Below are 21,119 nucleotides of genomic sequence, written 5' to 3'. Positions count from 1 at the left end.
GGGGGGGGGCGGCGCGTTGCGCAGCTGAGCCGCTGCTAGAGCTGTTGTTAGGGGTGGCCCCACCACGCCACGCCACGCCATGCTGCGGTGCCGGGGTGGTTTTGCTACTTATGTCCTGCTCCGAAACTTTGTCTGTCTGCGGCAGATTACTGTGTGGCGCGGCGCGTGCAAGAACGGCCACACAACAACCCCTTGCGTCCGCCGCGCCGCGCCCCTCCCAGGACGTGGCGCCGAGGCCCTCCCTCCCTACCAGTCTCTCTCTCCCTCTCTAGCCCGCTCCTCTCCTTATCCCCGCGAGCAAACAATGACAGCATTTCCCAAATTGCATGTGTGATGACTATAAGGACACTAAGGGAGTGGGGCAGCGCGCCAGGGTTGTTAACGTTACTTTGAAAATGTATCGCGATACCGTTACCTCGTTACTCTACCCTAGGTAACGCGTTACGTTACTGGCAACGTCGTTAGTTTGTTACTCGATACATAAAATATTCTTTAAAAAATACTAAAAAGGAACCCGTTGTACACAAGTTCAGATTGAAAAACGAAGATAGGTCTAGATTTTTTTGTAAATTTAGACCCTGCCCTTACAGGTGCACATACTCTGCGTCGGCATTCTCGCGCCCCAAAACTGTAACCCTCCATTCTCCTCCCATCTCCATCCTGCCTGACCAGAACCTCACACAGAAAAAAAACCTTTGTAGTAGGGATCAGTTCTGTTTGGTAGGCGAAATTCGATTGCTGGAACCAAAAATCCGATACCCATAACCACGAGTTGGTTGTCACGACCGGACACTTGTACAAAGAGAAGGAAGCTGGAGTTTGTTCTTTTTTGTTGTTCTTTGTTCTGTACAAGTGTCCGTGACAATATTCCGTGACAACCAACTCCTGGTTCTTGGTATTGGATTCTCGATTCCAGCTAAGCCTACCAATTGATCCTCACAACAAAGGTTTTTTTTTTCGTGCACATATGAGCGAAGAGAAACCGACGGGTCAGTGGCCGCGGCCCTGGTCCCCTGCCACCTGGGAAATATCGATGCCTAAGAATTGCATCGCACCACACCTCCTAAAGTTATAAACTGATGACCCTGGTCGACCAATTACCTTTTCTGTTTATGCCAGTGGCTCTGGTGTGGTGAGTCGGTGGAGGCGCCTTCCGTAGGTTGGGTGTAGCACGAAAATCACGGTAGCGCACGTGGGTATCACACAAATTAACGGTAGCGCGCAGGATGGCTCGGCGGAGCGAAACGAAGGCGACGCACTGCTGTGACTGACTGACTCAAAATGTGACCGAAGGAAGCTGTCGTCTGCTGTTCTTGCCCTTACCCCCCTACCCTTCACCCCCGCTTACCCCGCCTCCAACACTCCCCAGGCAACACGCCGGTGGCGGCCAGGAGAGCAAAAGGACTGCTGACCTACAGCTGTCTCATATGTCTGGGCCGGAGGCTGGCGTTGATACGAAGCGGCCTCCTTGTCACCGTACCGCACCTCCTCGGCCAGCGGATCCGGTGCGGGAAGTCGGGAAGTCACAACATCCCCCTCCCCCCACTCTCCCCCAGTCCCGCGCCGCAGCCCAGCGGCCCTAAGCGCAGCGACCAGCTATGCTGAGAAGTACTAAAACCTGAGTCTCTCTCCCAACCAAAGAGCTCTTTGCTCCCAACTCCCTCCCGCGCCACAGAGGCCGTGACAGCCCGGCAGCCAGTGTGTGCACGGGAAAATTTTGCACGATTGCTGCAGAGCGCGCCAACTTTAAACTTCCTTCGCAGCATCAATGAATTAAGTGTACCCGTCAAATATATCCCATGTAACGAGTAAAATGTCGGCGTTACGTCTCATTACTGACTAAGGTAGCGATAACGCGTTACCGTCACTTTGTTACTGCGTTACTGTAACTTTAACAACCTTGCCGCGTGCCGCGTGGGGCGGGGCGAGGAGGGAGGGGCTTCGCGAAGCAGATGCAGGTCCTCGTCACTCTGACAGATAGACGCGCCTCCGACACCTCCGCGACGAAGGAATAACATTGGCTAGGGCAGCCAGGGTGACGATCCCGTTGGGCCCGTGTTTTTGCCGCTTCCTCGACAGTGTCGGGTCCCGGATCCGGACGCCTGATCCGTGTAACAGAGAGCTGCCCACCACGGGGGCGGGCCGAGCAACTGCCGGGGCGGGCTGTCTGCGCAGATCTCCGACAAAGACGACTTAGGGCCGACTGTCTCCTCCTAAGTGCCGCACTTTCCGATGCAAATCCGCCTAGACGTATAAAGGGGGGAGCGTGGGAGAGGCGCGGGCGATCACAAGCTCGTGGGTGACGCGACACCTGTCCGCGCGCACGGGCCCTGGCTGAGGGGGAGGGTGAGCCCCGCCCCCGCGTCTCCCGCGGCACGCGGCCCCCGCAACAACACCCTCCCCGTCGACTCACCGGACGAGTTGACCGACTTGAGCATGGCGGCGGCGGCGGCGGCGGCTCCTCGTCCTCTGGACGGACTTGGCCTACATCGACAACACAGTGACCCCAAGGACCTGTGTCGAGGAGCTCGAACGCCGGAGGTCGCGCCGGGCAGAGTGCCGCAGTGCCGCCAACCACGCTGCCATGGCGACCGCCGGACTGTTCCATGGCAAAGCTCGGCGCGCCGCGCTCCCAGGTTAGGGATTGTCCACAGAGTGCGTCCGTTTTGCTCAGATCCACTCGAAATTACGGAAGCTCGACGCCTGCGAGACTCGGGGTAGGCCACCCCGCTGTACAGGCATGCACTGCGCGCAAGATGTTGCCTACCTATCAGGCGCTATGAGAGCTCGCATCGGCAGCTGTGCTTCTCCCCCCTGATTGCTTTGGCAATCCAGGAGCTGTCACTAAAATCATAGCGCTATTATGAATACAATTGAAATCACTCCACACTTCACCCATCTTTACCCGTCTTTATCTTATCTACCTTCACACCTCAATAAGCAAATGCTGAAAGGCCTCCGAGCGACAGCATACCTCCCTATGTAATATACTTCGGCGTCAATAAATTCGTTTAAAAACTGAACTGAAGGTTGAACTTGGCAATGTCGTAACCGGCAAATGACAGATGTGCATTACATAATTCAGGAACAGACTTCTGTTGTGGTTGTGACCACAATTGCCATAGCGAACACGGCTCATAACGTGAACCGACCCAATAGACCAGCTCTCGTCGGCCTCCTGCGCGGGCCTCTGCCCCTGCTTCCCCCACGGGTCTCGGACTCATCATGACGTGTCATTACAGCGCTTTTTGGGATGGGTCGCGAGACGTCTGACCAGGAGAGGCGCGGCGGGGAGAGGCGCCAGACCAATACAGTAATAACGACGCCCACTCTCCCCTCCTCCTCCTCGTCCTGGTCGGGATGGCCACGGGCCCGCGGCACCGCATAGCGCCGCGTACGTCGTACACCAGGGACCCCGCGCAGCGCCATCCCGAGCTCTGATCGCCCGGGCCAGTTCGACGCAGCGCCGCCGCCAGTGCGTGAGGTCCATCGTAGGCACGGTCGTGATGGGGGCGGGGGCGGTTCCGGACGAGGTGGTGCCGCAGAACACGAGCCGTGTCGTCCAGTAGCGCGCGCGAGCCCGCCGCCAGACGTGACAGTGAGAGTGAGAGAGACCGGCAGAGCGTGCGTGAGTGCGAGAGAGGAGGATGGGCGCCCGCCGCTTTATCGCCCAAGCCCCTCCACATGGCGCGGCGCAGCCAGACTTTACTGCGGAATTCCTAAGTGTCGTGAGTGAGACGGAATTTTAAATCAGCCCTCGCCTCCGCCCCGCGCGTGTGCCCCCCCCCCTCCCCTCATCCCCTCTCAACCAGCCCTCACGACCGCACCGCCTCTGTTGGGTCCTCCCCCCCCGCCCTCCTGCAGCCTGCAGGTGCTCGACGCTCCCACGAGAGGAAGCGCCAACACAACTTGAGCACCGCGGTGGTGCCTCGCCGCCGCCCCGGGGGCCGCGCCCTCGGCCGCGCCCTGGCCTGGTCCGGCTGCTGGCAGCGCGGCGCGCACCACGACTCGAGATGGCGGAGACTGCCAAGGTATTGGGATCGGCTTGGCCGAGGCTTGGCCTTTCCGGGACGGAACAGCTGGCCTGGCACGCTGCTGCTGCTGCTTTATCCACCCGCGTTCATTTGCATGTTTAGCATCTCTTTTCTCCGTCGGGGCGTTATTCGTTTTGCGACGACTCGGTGCGGGAAAAGCGAGTCGGGAGACGAGATCCGTCCGGGTCCCACCCCGCCCCGCCCCGCCCCAGCGCTATCGCGCCCTGAGATGCAGCGCGACGTACATTCCTCTTGGATCCCCCGCCCCGCCCGCCCCGCCGCGCCCGCTCGCTCGCTCGCGCTCACTCATCTGCCTGGACGATCTTGTGGGCTTGTGGGCCCTCTGAGCCGCGCAGTCTGGCTGACGCGACGAGAAATATTAAGAAATGCCTTCCTCTGCGCGTCTCGCTGTTGCCTCTCCCCGCTCTGCCGCCCCCACTCGTAGCAGAATTATTACATCTCGCGCCTTTTTGCCTTTTCCTTTCCAAGCGGTGCCTACTGCTGCTGGCGGCGCTGGGGGCGTGCGCGCCGGCCCTGGCTGAGCCCAAGGTGGGCGGGTCGGCCTTCAACTCCACCGGAACGGTCCCGGCCCCGGCGTCCCCGCAGCGGAACAGATCCATCTGCCCCGACATGGACATTCGGAACAGGCCGAGCCAGCTGAGAGTAAGCGTGGATTGAGCGAAATCTGCTCCGAAATCGTGACAATGGTGAGAAAGAAGCGACCGCTTTTAGCACGATTGTCTGTGCCGCAGAGGCTGGAGGGCTGCGTCGTCGTCGAGGGCAATTTGAGCATGGTGCTCATGGACAACATGCAACCCGCCGACTTCGCTCCCTACTCCTTCCCGGACCTGCGCGAGGTGACGGGCTACGTCCTCTTCTTCAAAGTGAGCGGACTGCAGTCGCTCGGCCAGCTGTTTCCCAACCTGACACTGATCCGCGGCACTCAGCTCGTCGTCAACCAGTACTCGCTGGTGGCCTTTCAGATGCCCGACCTCGTGGAGGTGCGTAGTGGTGCTCAGGCACCAGAACTGCATCACGTCTGCATTATATGTCCAATCTAAATTGCAGCCATGATGCAGTTTTCCTGGATTTGCTACCTGGGGTGGGGTGGGGTCGCAGTGTCATCCTTCGCCCGCACCCCCTGACGCACCCCCCTTGTTCATGTTGCAGCTTGGTCTGTCCTCTCTGGAGCTGGTGCAGCGCGGCGCGGTGCGCATCGACGGCAACCCCTTGCTCTGCTACGCCGACACGCTGGACTGGGACGTGATCGCGCCGGGCGGCGGCGGCGAGCACTACGTGTACAACAACAGGCCGCCCTCGGAGTGCCAGCCGGCGTGCAAGTGCCCGTCGGGCCGGTGCTGGGGCTACACGAGCTGCCGGCACCCGCGCAAGGGCACGCCCAGGACGCCCTCGGGCGCCGAATGCAACAAGAACTGCGCCATCGGCTGCAACGGCACCTCCGCCCACGACTGCATCGCCTGCGCCGGGCCCCAGGAGGGCAGCGAGTGCGTCGAGCGCTGCAGTCCCGGCAAGTGAGTGCGGCGGGAGTCTTGGGCCTGGTCACAGTCACGTCACTCGAGTACTAAGCGAGACTAAACGCGTCCCTCTCACTATCAGGCTCGTGTTCCAGCGGCGGCGATGCGTGCCGGTGGACTGGTGCGAGGAGCACCACTCGGGCGGGGCGGACGGGATCGAGCACCAAGGTGAGTGCGTGATGGAGTGCCCCGAAGGCACAATCATCGAGGTCCGGGAGGAGAAGAGCAAGAGCAAGAAGAAGCTCAAGGAGGCGGCCGACAAGGAAGACAAGGAGAAGGGAAAGAAGAAGAAGTTCTGCAAACCTTGCGTGTGAGTAGTAGCAATCGTTGACTGAAGCCCTACTACGCCTTTTTGCAAATTTGAGATCAAAACTTCGGGTCTCGTGTCCTCCAGGGGACCCTGCCGCACCGAATGCCCGGGCGCGGCCATCCGCACACCACGTGACGCACTCCAGCTGCTCAAGGGATGCACCGTGATCAACGGCACGCTCGAGATCGAGATACCTCACGGCGGCGAGGAGGTGGAGAAGGCCCTGGAGCCCGCACTCGGCAACATCCAGGTCATCACTGGCTCCCTCGTTGTGAGCAGGTGGGCAGCTGCTTTCTTATTCTTATCGTCCGTCGCGTTCTCGCCGGGATAGGCTGTGCATCTCACCTGCAGGCCTGGTGCCTGTGGCCAGTGACAGCAACCCTGACTACAACCATTAGCTGCAACTGCCCTGCAGGTCGCGGCCGCTATCTTCGCTCCGGTTCCTGCGGTCGCTGCGCGAGGTGCGGGGCTTGGACCGGAACAAGAAGCTGGCCGTCTTCATCAACGACAACGACAATCTGCAGTCCCTGTTCGATTGGGACGAGAACAGCCGGTCCAAGACGCTCACCCTCGCCCCGCACGCCCAGATCACCTTCTACTACAACCCCCGCCTCTGCCCGCAGGAGGTGAGCGTGGCGCTGGTGATGAGGGCTATTTACACCTATCGGTTTGAATTACCACGACCTTTCCCCCGTGTCGCGGAGGACGCTCCAGATCAAGAAGTTCGAGAAGGTGACCAACCTGACGAAGGGGCAGATGCTCAACAACTTCAACGGCTTCAACAACCCGTGTGGCGCGTGGAACTTGTCAGCCTCCGTGTCGGTGCTGGGGCCGGAGTCAGCGGTGCTCACGTGGCGGACCTGGGTACCCGCCAAGGAAGTACTCGCCTACGCCGTGTACGTGACGAAGGCCGTGCGCAAGAACGTGACTGAGTACGCGGGCTCCATATTCTGCAGGTACCAGCCGAGCGACGGTGACCTCGACGACGGCAGCGTCTTTGGGTGGATGGTGGTCGACGTTCGCTTCGGACAAGGTCAGTTGCTTTCCCCTGCCTCTGGCAGCGGCAGTGAACCCAGCCATTTCTGAGGTTCCTATTCGTACGCCCCCCATAGACGACACCGAGGTGAGCACGCTGGTGCCCAGGCTGCAGCCCGCCACGATGTACGCCTACTACATCAAGACGTACACGACCCGGGCCAACGTCAACTCTCCCATCAGGTACTTCCAAACGCCGCCAGACCGGCCTTCGCCGCCCAGTGCGGTGCGCGCCGTGGCCGTGCGGCCGTCCGCGGGCAGCCTGCTGGTGGCGTGGAGCCCACCCCCGCGCACCAACGGCGTGCTCAGTCACTACATCATCACGGGCGAGCTGAGAGACGACGACGACCAGCGCCAACTCGGCGACCGGGACTTCTGCGAGCACCCCGCCACCCCGCCGTACTCTGGTACGTGCATCTGCAGGGGACAGGACAGCTGCGGAGTGTGACGGCGACCTCCTATTCCTCCTTTGCCGCAGAGGCCCTGGCCGCGGAGGACGCGCAACGCTGGGCGAAGGGCGATGAAAGTTCTGCTCCAACTGTGGGCACCTCGTCGGGCTGCTGCTGCTCCGGTTGCTGCCGCATCCCCCTGAACGAGGAGCAGTGCGAGCGCTTGCTGAGAGGCTCCCAAGACGTGTTGGACGCGTGTGGAAACCGCGTCCAGTCTCTAGACCGCTGTACCCACGTCCTCTACAACGTGGTGTCCGACAACATGAACCAGGCAGCGTCATCCTTTGTAAGTTGTAACGTCGTCGAACTCATCTCATTTCCCTTATGTTAGTTCTAGTATAAATACAAATCCGGGAGCATCTCTCTGTATTCTAGTTCCCCAGGGCCAACCAGTTCCCCGGCTCCAGCGGGGGCCAGGGCCGGATCGACCTCAACCTCTCCGAGGAGTGGGACAAGGACTGGAGGAAGCGGCGCTTCGTACGCATCGAGAGCGCCAGCGCGACCAGCAGCCTGGTGGAGACGCTCGTGCCCTTCGGCCTGTACTCTATCTCCGTGCACGCGTGCGGCAAAAGCGGCCCGGGCTTTAGCGATCCGAAGGGGGCCCCGCTCTCCGCGTCCTGCAGCGCGGCCTCGATGACGACGGCCAGGTCACTGCATGCCGAGGGCGTGGACCTCGTGTCGTCAGCCAACGCCACCCTGCAAGGCGACAAGCTGCTCGTGTCCTGGGCCGAGCCGCAGCGCCCCAACGGCATGCTGGTCTCATACCACGTGCGCTATCGGGACCGGCACAAGTTCGAGGGGGGCGAGCAGGTAAGTGCGCATGCGATTTCTTTCGTTCCTCCTCGAAGTTCTCGAAGTCTGGTAGAGTAATATCGTTTCCATGCGCGCCGCAGTGTGTGACCCGGCAGAGCCACCGGCAGCACGGAGGCCGGGTCCCGATCCCGCTACGGTCCAGCGTCACCCTGGACGAGCAGAGTGCCGCGGTGGAGGAGCGATACGTGGTCGAGTTGCGGGCCGTCTCTTTGGCGGGTCCAGGTCGCTGGGTCGGCGTAGAGGTCTACGCCACCAAGAGGGTTCCAGCCGCCACAGCAGACAGCGGTGAGGGGCACGACGCCACCGCCAGTCCCAGGTCGACGGCGAAGACTGTGGTGGCGGTGCTGTTGCTCCTCCTCGGGCTGCTAGCCGTGGCGCTCTTTTATCTCCGACGGCGCGCGGCACGGGACAGCCTAGGTGACGAGTCGGACCTCGGTCAACGTCGGCTTGTGAGCTCGGACCTCACCGAATGCTGGGATCTCCCGGACCTCACTGACGAGCCTGACCACTGGCCCCCAAATGTGCACTTTGATCCGGACGCGAACCGTGTAAGCTTCGAGCCGCTGCCGACGGCAAACTTGCAAGTCATGCAGAACCTGCAATCGTCGGCCGGGAGCAGGGCCTGGCTGCGGTGGCCCAGCGAGGAGGATGTTGATGACAACGTCGAGAGTACGCTGCCCTCGGCGCCCCCGCTACAACAGCTGCAGCATCACACACGGTGGCACCCGACCAATCCGTTCCACCCCAACCACAGTGGTTTCCACACGGATGATATCTCCAACTCGTCTCCTGAAGCTGTACAATACAGTAACAGTAAAACAAACCCCTTCACCAGCAGTGACGAGGGAATGCCCACTGTGCCTCTGCAAGAGGACCCGAAAATGAGTCCGACATTTGATCTTCTCTGGGAAAACAAAGGGGAGATATCTTGCAACGTTGACCCACTTTTAAACAAAACATACACTCAAGAATATGTAAAAAATAGTAGAAAGAATGAAGAAATGTTACGTGATATCACACCTTCTTTAATGCTGAATAGAAAAAATGTACCTGGGGACTATGAGGACTGGGAAGAAATAAAAGTGAAAAGTCCAGTAAATGAAGATATGCACAAATCACCATCTACGGATTCATTTACTTCAGTAAATTTGAGTGAATCTGAACTATTAAAACAAGATTTAAGTAATCTGCGGAGATGTGATTCTAGGGAGGGACTGGATTGAAATGAAGAAACCTTTCATGTTACATTTTGACTTAACAGTTATTAGCAATGTTTTTATTGCAATAACAAATGGAAATCAGTTATGAAAATAACTAGAAACTATAATATATGAATTGACAAAACCTAAAGAGAGTGGAACACTTTCACATATGTATCGACTTACATCACAAGAACAAGCCATCAACAAAAAAAATTTGGTTGATAAATTTGTAAGGTAGAGTGACAAAAATGCGTAACTGTCTCACAAAAGAAAATACAAAGAATGGAGAAAAAACAATCTGATTGAAAAAGAGTTGATTTGAAACCAGTGTATTCTTTCCAAATAATATACCCTTGTTCCTTTCCCTGTCACGCCTTGCTTAAAAGTGTTTCCCAGTCGGGGGTGACAACAACCCGTGCCCTAACCTGCCCTAAATTTATCATCTTCCCAGTCTTTTCATAATCATCCAGATTGATGGAAATCAAATCCTGAAAGAGAAATATCCTGGTTTTAGAACAGAAGGTCGGTTTATGTGAATACTGTATGGGGAACCACAAACCTGTTTAAAACCGACTTGAGTTCCCATTGTTATAGGCATTGAAACTGAGCCCAATTTTAAATGAGCTCGACCAGATCTCATTATTTGAATTTTTCCAATACAGCCCTCAGGGATTGTTGATAATGTACACTGGAAAAATATGAGGGAAAGTGAAAATGTCAAAGAGTAAAAACATTGAAATAATTCTTGTAGTACGTACCTGAGGAGTTTGACTAGCACCCACAGCTGCGCCAGCTGCAGATGTACCATTAACATTTTTAGCTCCATCAGGCTCTACTGATGGTCTTAAACCTGGTAGACAATCTGGTAACTGTTGACAGAAAAATAAACAACCCATATTATTTTTTAACCTAAACAGATGAAATAGGTTTTATTTTTAAAAACAGGAATGTTTTGTCCCAATTCAAATTTGTTTACCTGAACTAGAATGTACTCCGGCTTTTTACTGCCTAGCAAATCTCCAACCCGACGTTCAAATACTATATGACCCTCATCCTCTGACAAAGGCTTAAAATCAGATTCCTCCTCTTCTCCAGGCTCCTTTTTTACTGAAATATGAAACCTTCATAAAACGCTTGTGAAAAGTGTTTTTACATCAGATATAAAAATAACAATGGTACAGTAAAACTATTTAAAACTAGTAAAAAAGCCATGCAACTGAGCATTACCACTAAGGGAGAAACAATGTTGCTTAGATTAAAGAGTGGGGACAAGGGGTTGCAATCTTACCACCAAGAATGTCTCAGAAACAGTGGATGAGAGAGAGGGACTCTGAACCCAATCCTACAGCACCACTTCCTGATTTTCTCAATTCAAACATAATTAAGAGTAAATAGTATGAGGTGGAATTTAACTGTAAAATATATGTGAGATAAATGTTTTCACACCACGCGCACTAATTACAAGATTAGCTTGGTGATGTTATGATAGATGTAAAAGTAATGACAAGCAGAAAACTCACTCTTCACATCAGAGACAATCTCGGAATGTTCAGTATTCAAACCAGGGTCATTCTTCTCTTTCTTAACTAGTGCTCCTCCTGAAACTGGTGGTATGATTAGTACCTCTGGTGCAAAGGAATGGGTGAGAGAAGAGAAACAAGAGAAGACTGTAAAAACATTTCTTCACTTGAGTGATAGAAAGATTGAGAAAGTGTGTGAAGAGCTACATAGGACTAGAAGGGGTTGCTCTACTAGTTCCAAGAAAAGAGGAGAAGGTAAAAAGTTGAAAACTACAATTTAGATAAGAATTACTACTAAAGCAGGTATTAAAATAATAAAGGATCCTCTTACTACTTTTTTGTGTTCCTTTCTTTTTCATAGGAATCATAGGAAGTTGCAAAGGTTTTATTCCATCAGTCACTGCATCAGGATCATCAACAAAATCATCTTGAAGGAGTTGCCTCAGTCTTTCATTTTCTTCCTTGCTATCAGTGGAATAGTTTTGCTAAAAGTAGAAATAATATAAAAACCACTTGCTTCTTGCAAGTTAAAGATTAAAAAAAAATGAGATAACCAACCTTCAAATCTAACTTTGGTTTAGGAACATAACTGGAATTGCTGTCTTCCTGTCTGCCTCTGGTAGCTCGACGTCCAGCAGCAATACCCTCTGAGAAGACTCCACTAGAAAGCTATAAGAATGATATGGATTGAAAGTGAAGTAGAAAAGACAACAAACTCTTCCGTGAAGTTTTTCTTGACATTTTACCTGAATCACATTTGCAGCCCCTCGACCGCGTCCTCTTTCGCCTTTACCACGCTCACCTCTTCCTCTTCCCCGTTCTCCTCGAGATTTAGATGGCTCTTCTTTAACTTTAACTTCCCTGAAATATAGATGGCAAACTTAAGTGTGTGCACAAACATTTCACCTAGAAATAACAATCTATTCTATCCTTACTCTTTTGATTTGTTACGCTGAACATTGAGATTTGGGGCATAGTTTTTGCGAGCTTTATTGACTCCAAGGCCAAGAGCTCCACCTCGACCAACACTCCCAGAGCCAAGTGTCAAGTCACGAGGCTGTCTGAAAGATGGCAATCTAACTATTGAGTTGGAAGATCTTGAAGATCCTTCAATTTTAATTGTGGTTGCAGTTGGTTTAGCGGGTTTCTGTTCTTTCTCATCTGACATGGTGAGCTGTCAGAACAAAAACGGAGAAAAGCTATGTATATTTAATTTCAATAAAAAAAAATAGACTGAAAGGTTTCACTCATTAGAAAAGGCTTGTAAATTTAAAATCTAACATAAGTCTGTGACTTGATAACCTCACCACAAGAGTGGAGACATACAGGTTTTTAGACATATAACCGTCAAACAAAATGTTGACATCAGTTAAACAACTGAAAATTGGAATTGGAAATTTCACAGAGATAACTAAATGCATACAGAACACTTACACACTATATTGTTAAATAACAGATATCAAAACTCATGTGTATGGAAAGTAAAAGTAAACATTCATCGGGTCATCCATTCAGCGTCGTCGGTCGTCGGTTCATCCGGCAGAATCAAGCAGACAGTGGGCCCGGATAAGCGAAACGAAAGGGATTTCACAGTTGTAAGTCTGTGTGGATAAAATTTGGGATCCAGAAGAAATGTAATTCATTCCCCATCAATGACACGACAGTTTTCAAATGTTAACTACCTTTTACCAGGTGTTGTTGTCTGTGAGCTTAAAAGTACGCGCGTCAGCAGTTGAGTTATCCTTGTCCGGTCACAATCTCTGCTCTCAACAGGATTCGTGTCCAGATATCATCTAGCTGTATTTTTGGAAAGTGCCCAAATTAACAATGTCTGCTCTCAGCCAAGTGTCGAGTGACTGAGTTGTGACCTGGAATTTGATTGTTGACTGTGAGTCAGCTTTCACTATCAAGTGAAAGACTGAAAAAGTGAGTTCTAACGCACCACCCCATAAGAAAGTGACGCGGAATGCAGGAGAGTTGATAAACTCGGGGAAGAGTGAAGGCACGTCCCTCCTTAGCCTAGCCCACCTTACATGACAACATTTTAATGTCATTCATGTTTTGTAACCTTTCTTTGTTATTCTTGGCTGCCGTTCTATTGCACCAGCAGGGAAAAAGTTATTTCTCTTCGATCTCTATTTTCTTATTTTCCTGTTGTTGAGGTTGTGTGGTCGTTCATTTGGCAAAACAACTGGTATAGTTACCTCAATGTCAGATAAGCAGCATGATTAGGCAGTCTCATGTTTACCCAATATTTCTAATGTTTCTTATGAGGCACTCAATTTAATTAACTCCTACATCAGTGATCTTCTATTATCAAATTACTTTTGACATGTTATCTATTGGTTAGCATGTTCCCCAGTCTAACCAATCTTGGTTCAGAATCCAAGTGGTTACGGTAAATTTATGCCCAGAATTTCATGTTTTGTTATATTTGTTTTTGTCTTCTTACCTTTTAAATATTTTGGTATTGTTTCATTCATTGTGTAATGTTCTTGATTTAGTTATTAGAAGGGCCTGACCTAAGTTGATACTAAACATTACCAATGAACATAGTTGTACAATGGTTAATTTGTTTGTTTCTATTGCACTGCTAAAATAATCATTTCAAGCCTTTTGAAATTTCAGTGCTTTTTAGTTATCATGGTCAATGATTTTATTTGTTTTTGACAGTTATTGGTGGCTGAGGATATATACACAAAAATGTTATCTTATTTTTATTGTAGTACCTTATTTGTATCAAAGTGGATCAAACAATAAATTTAACAGTTGTCTTTCCATACACTAGGATTTCACGTTTGATTTCCTCATTTTCATTTTAAAAAAAATCAATTTTTAGTGAAGTACTGTACTGTTTGCATTTTTGGGGTCAAAGGTCATTTTGAGCATTTGTTTTTACTTTTTGTTGAAACTGGTTTTAGAATCATTGAAAAGTGTACCAATGGATTGATGGTTAAATGTCTGTCCTATGAGTTAATTTTGATTCCTTTCAATTACAGGTCTTTTCAGGTGTTTTGTTTTTTGCAAAACTCATTGCAGCTATGGCCCTGCGGGACTTGGTGGAAGCTGAGTGCGGAGGCTCTAACTCCCTGGTTAGACTTACTTCACACTTCACCACTGATCATGCTCTGAAAGATGAAGGGCTTCGAAGAGCATTTCCTCATCATGGAGAGCCATTTAGTGACTCTGACCAGGTAGTGTACAAATCTTATCTTTTCAATTCTTCTTGCTCTGAAGACTAGGTATTTCTGTGGTAAATTTTAAAGGAAATATAGCGAAAACTATCAAGATTTTCCTCTTTTTCCCTCGTATTTTAGCTTGTACAGCAGTTTCTGGAGGAAACCCTGGGAGCCTCTCCACAGACCTTTCGCATGGATTCACTTCTCCAAGAAATGCGGGAAATGGAGCAAAGTGGTCTTGCTCCCCGTCCCTCACCAGGGGTGGCTCAACTTGCTGCCGATCCAAGCTGCAACCCACAAGAGTGGGCTCAGCAATTTCTTGAAGCAGGAAAACATTTTGAAGTATGTTTGATTTCACAATAATAATTTCTCATTACTCCACTGTGCCCCAATATTCAGTTTAATGTGTTGAGTCTTGTCTCTTTAGGATGCTCCTGGCCATGGTGGAAATATATGGGCTGTTGATGGAAGTTCAAGTCTCCCCCCTATTGGAGCAGAGCGGGATGGTGGATCCAATGGACTCTCTGAGCTTGGCTTTGGACCTAAATGGGCGCAAGATTACTTGGAGTCTAGTGATTTGTAAGTTAAAATTCATGAAGTGATGCTATTTAATCGCTATTGCATCAAAAGATTATATGATAATAGTCCTATTTTTTTCACTAATTTGAAAATTGACATCATTCTTAAAACCAGGAAAGAAGCTGCAACTGGCAATGAACTATCTCTGGTTGATGCAGAAAATTGGATTGCAGAACTTACCCAAAATGATGCAGCAATAAGGCAAAAAGCTACGGAACTTGTCAATTCTGTTGATGATCCAAAGTTTGTCAACTCCAAGGTAAGTATCACAAGCTGTATGACATAAGTGTCTAAAGTGTTCCTTGTCGCTTTTAGAAGCAAATTAGGGTTATGTATGTTCCTCTCTTAATTGCTTTCTTTCAGTTGTCTGCACCATTCAATCAAGCACCCCTCTGTGATGAAGCCGAAGGCAGATTCAAAGTGAGCAATGACTTAGAAAGGATTGCTCCTTGTTGCCCCCTAGATACTTGTAATGTAGTGCATAATGTTTAGACATGTCACATAGATGAAGTACCGGATGCAATACCTTCCCTTCATCTTTTGCCATACAAACTTGTATAGTGTACCAGAAAATGTCAGCAAATGCTAGCAATTGATATTCAAGTCATGTAATTTGTAGATGGAATTGTTTTTATCACAAATCTTCACCAGAGTGCTGCTAATGTGGTGGATTCCTGACTGCGCTGTAGAGTTTCTGATCATTGTGCAATGCATTTTTCCTAAATAGTCTACATTGATGTCTTTAAAAAATTATTTTCAGTTCATGAAGTTCATGCGCCAAGTTGGAGATGGTGAAATTTCTTTGGATTCCAAAAGAGATGGAACTGATTTGAAGGAATCAGCTGCAGGTTCTGTAGCAAGCTCTTGGGCTCGTGAATTTGCTAACACATGGGGTGAAGAATTGGCTTCTGGCTCAACAAAATCCTCCTCCTGGGGGGAGGAATTTGGGAAAACATTTGGTGGTAAGCCTAAATCTGTCCTTGTAAGAGAGCAATTTAATCTGGGCTATAAATCAGATCTATTGTGACCATTGTCTCTGAATTTGACAGCTGTTGGTGATGATAATGTTGCGAAACCTGATCTTGCTGATGGTCCTGAGGCTGCTGGTTTGGATGATATCACAAACCAATTTTGGGACAAACTTCAGGAGCAATGGAGCAAACTGGAAGAACATAAATGGTTGAGTGATTTCAGTGATTTCTCGGACCCTTTCAAGGTTAGTTTGTAAAAATCTTCTTTGTGCTTTTTAAAGGATTAGCCAATAAGCTGTACAGGGTTTCTTTCCCCCTCTTTTGCTTATATCCTTTTCATATAAACTTCTGGTTGTGGCTGTACCCATTTCCAGTTCATGTATCTAAGTTTCAGTCACTTTGAAATGTTGTACAAATTTTTTTAAAATCAATTCTCTGAATCCTAAATCCGATTGATGCCACACATTTCCTATTTCTATTCGTAACACACAATATTAAATTGATCTCCAATTACTATGTGGTGTATGTATAGTTATATGCAGTAATTCTGACTTTTAACATTCCTCCCTTCTCCTTCTCTGTTTCCCTTGGCATTCTATGGGGCTTCTTTTTTTAACTTTTGCTTACTTTCTTTTATTTTTCTTGTCCAATCGTTTTCATTTCCATGATACATTTTCAAACATGGTCTTCCTCTTTGCTTCATGTTTTGTCCCTGTTTTTCTATCTATCTCTCTCTCTCCCTCTCTCTTCTCAATTGGATTTTGAACTCTTCTATCTTTTGATGTTTCTACTACTGTTGTTGTTACTTTTGCCTTTATCTATTTTTGAGTAGGCCTTCAATAAGGTAATAGTATGTCTTATTCTATCTGTGGTATAGTCTATTCCAAACTGGTTTAGAACCTTCCCTCTCCAAAATACAATGAATAAATTGATAGTGCCTTATTTGGGGTTGAGGAACAAAGTGCTTCATGCAATTAAACTGGAAAACGCTTTTTCTCTTGGCTTGCTAAAATGCCTGCTGGGCCTGCAAATGTCATTCATTAGCCCCCTTTCTTTGCGTTATTTGAAAGTTTCACTTTCAGACCAGAGCCTGTAAGCTATACACCAGTTTAGTATAGACTATTGTGTTAGTTGAGAGCAAAGACTGATAATATGTAGACCAAGTTAATGTAATGTGTCATTGTTGTGAGGATGACATGATGACACGGGTTGAAATAGAGTCTAACCGGAGACTTTGTGCAGAAGTGTTTGTCGTCTGTTAAATTGGTCTATTTCACGTGTTGAGGAGCTCTCTCTTGAGGAAGGTGAGACATTCCAATCTCATTTTCAACCGTGAATACAATAGATGAGTCAGTATAGCTATATTTCAATGGTAACTGCTGCATCTACCAACATTTGTCTTTGCCTTCAACTTTATGAATGAGACTGCTATTTATGTACTACTGTTTGCGTTTGTTTCCTTCATTTTGTATTTCATTTTTATTTTTGCAAACCTCTATCTCTTAATCAATTAAATCAGTGTAGAAATCTGAATAGAAGGTATACATGTACCTTTACCTAATTTCTTTTTCCTTCTCTTTTTCTTATGAAGCAGTCTAGCCTTTTGTAGACGTTTTCTCTGTGAAAGGCATGTCTGGTCTGGTTTTGTGTTGGCATTGTTGAACTTGGATTTTGACTAACTTGTATTGTTTTTGATTTTGAGTTTTACATCTGCATGCCATTTTCTTTATTTGAATGTGCAGGGTACAAGTTTTTCATCACTTCACACTAAGCTCATTTTGTCACATCCTTCCCCATACTTCCTACTCCTTTCCTGTTCATCCTTTCCTTGGAACCCCCATTTCGATTACAAATTTGCAGGAGTATCAATTCGAAAGTGAGAACCCCATGCGAGATACGGAAGACCCATTTGAAGAAGGCAAACGACGTCTGGAACAACATGATATACCTTCAGCCGTGTTATGTTTCGAGGCAGCGTGTCAAGCCAATCCAGAAAATGCTCTTGCCTGGCAGTATTTAGGTACTACTCAAGCTGAAAATGAACAGGTCAGAGAACCATACTAAAGACATCAATTTATTTTTCATCTTATTTTTCAAGTAGTTGTTCACACTCTATTTTATTATTGTGTTTTGTAATTTCTAGGATCCTCATGCGATTGCTGCTCTAAAGAAATGCCTTTCTCTTGATCCCAAAAATTTGACTGCTCTTATGGGTCTTGCTGTGAGCTTTACAAATGAAAACTTCCAGAACCAGGCTTGCCATGCTCTTAAGGTAAAGTGTGTCAAGTTTTTATTTTTATGTTATAAAGTACAATGAAAAGAAACAATTAAATCAAATATTTTTCAGGAATGGTTGAAAATGAATACAAAATATACCGACCTAGTAACTGACGACACAAGCAATTTTTCTCGCACTCTTGGAGCTATTACATCCATAATGCCAGAGTATGTTCTCCACTCTCTTTATCCTTTCTTGGGTTGTGTTTACATGTGTTCACTCATTAGGTTAATATATAACTACAACTTGTGTTAACTTTTCTGTTTCTTCTAGTGGTGTTCATCAACATGTTCTTGACTTGTATATAAAGGCAGCTAGAAGAAACCCTTCTGGTACAATTGATCCAGATGTTCAATGTGGTCTAGGTGTCCTTTTCAATCTATCTTCTGAATATGACAAAGCTGTGGAATGTTTTAAAGCAGCTTTGGAAGTTCGTGAAGATGTAAGTATTGTATTGGCGATGCTTTAATGGTTCACCATCCCAATCTCATGTTCAGAATATTTTCATGTAACTACTAAAAATAACAACAACAAAAAAACATGCACATCTTAACAGAGTTGTCATTATTTGTTTATCAGGACTTCCGCATGTGGAACCGACTGGGTGCAACTTTAGCCAATGGAAACCGTTCTGAGGAAGCTGTTGATGCTTATCACAATGCATTACAACTCTTCCCAGGTTTTGTAAGAGCCCGATACAATCTTGGCATTACATGTGTGAACCTAGGAGCTCTCAGGTAATTTTGAAATAATTTGCTGCTGACCATCCACACTTAATATATCCCGCCGTCATAGATTCTGCTCATACTGGCTATCTTTTACAGGGAAGCTGCAGAGCATTTTCTAACAGCTATTAATCAACAAGCAGCTGGTCGAGGGGCTAAAGGAGAACGAGTCTCACCTGTGAATCCTGTTATGTCTGATTCAATATGGTCTACACTTAAAACTGTTGTATCTCTGCTGGACAGACAGGATTTGTTCCCAGTGGTTGAAGCCAGGTCAGAGCAGTAGTGTTGAACATTTCAGCTTTTTACATATCTTGATCGATTGAGATGCAAGGCTGTACCAGCTTAAGCGAGTGCTCTCGGAGAGCAGAGAGCAGAGAGCACGTCAGCTATCTTCCTGATTTTACTCGTTTTCCGCGGTATTTATTACAACTACTCGACATGAATATTAATAAAAGATCATTTAAGTGCGATTTTGACAAGTTTTCTGCACCCGAGAAATGTGCAGTGTGCAGTATGCCGAAAGGAAGTTGACCCCAGGCCAGGCGCGCCAGATGCCACCCAGCGCCACCTAGCGGCGCGAGCGAATACTGGAAGTGTTTGAGTTGTTCGGCGTACTGCACACTGCTCATTTCTCGGGTGCAGAACACTTGTCAAAATCGCACTTAGACGATCAATTATTAATATTCATGTCGAGCAGTTGTAATAAATACCGCGGAAAACGAGTAAAATCAGGAAGATAGCTGACGTGCTCTCTGCTCTCCGAGAGCACTCGCTTAAGCTGATACAGCCCAAGACTGTGAAGTACTGTAACATAGATGTGCACAAATAAAATGATTTCAACTGTTTCCATTTCCTTACAGAGACGTTAAAAGATTAAATGCAGAATTTGAAATGGACTGAAATTGGACACTTTCAGTCTTTAGGTATAGATCAGAATTTGTATATAGAAATGACCATTTCAACATAGCAATACCCTAATGAATCAAGAGTGGTGAAGTCCATAGCACCCTCCAATTCTTAAATTGGTGAGTATGCACTTGGTCAAAGTTTGCATCACAGTGGGTACTGGTGCATATGTAACTTTAGCTCTCAAAATGTCACCAAATATTATTGTTTTTCTTTTTTTTTTGTTGAATATTATGTCTTAGTTAGAATAACCTACTGTAAGCATAAGATTGGTGCCAGAGGGTGACTGATTAATGGTCAAATTCTGTGCAAAGTTCACCAGTGTACCGTGTTGTAACTCATGAGCTTGCAAAATTATATTAATGGTTACAGGGTCATTTTTTCTCAAGTAATTTATAGCTAAAAATTGTGGGCTGTCAATGATAGAGTTAAGCATTTGAATCAATTATTTGAAGCTAGATTTGTTTAATTCCCAATTAAATTCTGGAATTGAACTTTGGCTTGTTTTGAGAAAAAGCAGTACAGAGAGGGTACACCCTTGATCCAAATTCTGAAAATCCTTATTCACTTCAGTGTTGGTTCTGACTTCTTCAAGTCCAATACTGCATGGGAGTGAATTTGATTATCCATACTTGGTCACCCTCTAACCCACCATGGAGAATACATTATCGCAATCATATGGTATAAGATTTACCCTGTTTTGTTTTCTATGAAGTTATTCTGATTTGAATTGTAAGTCATGTGATTGAAAATCCTCTATCAAAGTTTCTGTGAATCCTTTTTGCCATGGAGTGGTAGCCAAACTGAAGTTCAATAAGAATTGAATGCAATTATGCACATAATAATAAACTGTGAGAATGGGATTTAATGATCAGTGGATGAGATGATAAAAAAAGAAAGTGTTAAAAATGTATGTGCTGATTGATATACCATTCTAATGTTTAAGGGCTGGAACAGAAAACTTGACTCTATGAGGATGGTTTGAGATCAGTGGTAACCATCCTGAATGGAACCTCAATTGCTCTGGTTGGTAAATTAAGATAAGGGAAGGGTTTTGTGAACTTATTGGTCTTTCTTTTATTTCTTGGCTTTATATTGGGCCAACTCTTCTCTAGTAACTTCTTTTTACATTAAATTGAAAATATTTTTGATACTATTTGTTAAACCTGTGAATAAAACTGCTAGTAAAGTGCCTACATGTGTAAATACGTACTTTCATGTATAGGAGTTTCTCATTCTTCATACATTTTGTGCTTTGTAATAGCACACTCACTTGTTTGTGTGAGTCAAATTTGTTTGTTTTTTTCTAAATTGTTAGTGGTTGGTTACCATTGTTCTTTTGGTTAACGCATCCTTGGATTTCTTTCATGGATATATGTCTACCATTCTGTTTTAAATTTTTTGATTATTTTTTTGTCTATTTGTTATTGCAATACTCTTGTAGGTTACTCGAGAAAATGAGCTGACATGTTACTTTTTTTTTATAGTAATCTAATGAACATAGGTTCAGGTCTTAATGTAACAGAAGCAGTAATCTTCTGTAACTCAACTTCTAATTTTGTTTTGGAGGCTCATTAGCT

General features: G+C 47.4%; 4 protein-coding genes across 9 annotated transcripts in view; 2 read left to right on the top strand and 2 right to left on the bottom strand.

Annotated features, from left to right (window-relative positions):
- LOC113202237 (uncharacterized) overlaps positions 1-2,598 on the bottom strand; it is a gene marked incomplete at its 3' end in the record, with an annotated part of 9,956 nt that extends 7,358 nt beyond the window's left edge. The window contains exon 1 of the mRNA XM_052270797.1: positions 2,414-2,598. Within this exon, the coding sequence (XP_052126757.1) occupies positions 2,414-2,438 (25 nt within the window). The remainder of the gene's footprint in view (positions 1-2,413) is intronic.
- A 755-nt stretch (positions 2,599-3,353) lies between these two features.
- On the top strand, positions 3,354-9,675 carry LOC113202214 (insulin-like growth factor 1 receptor). Of its 2 annotated transcripts, none has more exons than XM_026416323.2 (12): positions 3,354-4,031; positions 4,524-4,697; positions 4,787-5,035; positions 5,205-5,566; positions 5,652-5,879; positions 5,964-6,158; positions 6,295-6,505; positions 6,594-6,912; positions 6,992-7,321; positions 7,393-7,649; positions 7,739-8,173; positions 8,257-9,675. In XM_026416323.2, exons 1-12 carry the CDS (start codon positions 4,014-4,016, stop codon positions 9,397-9,399), a joined length of 3,921 nt encoding a protein of 1,306 aa, XP_026272108.1. In that variant the 5' UTR covers positions 3,354-4,013; the 3' UTR covers positions 9,400-9,675. The 2 variants fall into 2 exon arrangements, with proteins under 2 accessions (XP_026272108.1, XP_052126745.1); XM_052270785.1 differs by having other exon boundaries at positions 3,355-3,728.
- On the bottom strand, positions 9,419-12,534 carry LOC113202217 (DNA-directed RNA polymerase III subunit RPC4). Of its 3 annotated transcripts, none has more exons than XM_026416330.2 (10): positions 12,333-12,534; positions 11,834-12,072; positions 11,645-11,759; positions 11,457-11,567; positions 11,230-11,383; positions 10,899-10,982; positions 10,355-10,485; positions 10,137-10,247; positions 9,938-10,066; positions 9,419-9,866 (listed from the first exon to the last, which is right to left on the bottom strand). In XM_026416330.2, the coding sequence occupies exons 2-10, from the start codon at positions 12,064-12,066 to the stop codon at positions 9,747-9,749; spliced, it is 1,188 nt and encodes a 395-aa protein (XP_026272115.1). In that variant the 5' UTR covers positions 12,067-12,072; positions 12,333-12,534; the 3' UTR covers positions 9,419-9,746. The 3 variants fall into 3 exon arrangements, with proteins under 3 accessions (XP_026272115.1, XP_052126748.1, XP_052126749.1); XM_052270788.1 differs by lacking the exon at positions 12,333-12,534 and adding an exon at positions 12,206-12,322; XM_052270789.1 differs by lacking the exons at positions 10,899-10,982; positions 12,333-12,534 and adding an exon at positions 12,206-12,322.
- Positions 12,535-12,656: 122 nt separating this feature from the next.
- On the top strand, positions 12,657-21,083 carry LOC113202216 (peroxisomal targeting signal 1 receptor). 3 transcript variants are annotated; one of them, XM_026416328.2, is made up of 15 exons: positions 12,657-12,824; positions 13,898-14,092; positions 14,216-14,419; positions 14,505-14,656; positions 14,771-14,915; positions 15,020-15,076; positions 15,417-15,618; positions 15,706-15,872; positions 17,488-17,673; positions 17,771-17,899; positions 17,975-18,072; positions 18,179-18,347; positions 18,485-18,642; positions 18,730-18,903; positions 19,494-21,083. In XM_026416328.2, exons 2-15 carry the CDS (start codon positions 13,940-13,942, stop codon positions 19,531-19,533), a joined length of 2,034 nt encoding a protein of 677 aa, XP_026272113.1. In that variant the 5' UTR covers positions 12,657-12,824; positions 13,898-13,939; the 3' UTR covers positions 19,534-21,083. The 3 variants fall into 3 exon arrangements, with proteins under 3 accessions (XP_026272113.1, XP_052126747.1, XP_052126746.1); XM_052270786.1 differs by having other exon boundaries at positions 12,696-12,900; XM_052270787.1 differs by lacking the exon at positions 15,020-15,076.
- The last annotated feature ends 36 nt before the right edge of the window (positions 21,084-21,119 follow it).

The sequence above is a fragment of the Frankliniella occidentalis genome, unplaced genomic scaffold (genome assembly GCF_000697945.3).
Source record: "Frankliniella occidentalis isolate FOCC.00 unplaced genomic scaffold, Focc_3.1 Scaffold138, whole genome shotgun sequence".
Taxonomy (NCBI): domain Eukaryota; kingdom Metazoa; phylum Arthropoda; class Insecta; order Thysanoptera; family Thripidae; genus Frankliniella; species Frankliniella occidentalis.
The sequence above is the reverse complement of the archived record's forward strand: the minus strand, read 5'-3'. Positions and strand labels throughout refer to the sequence as shown.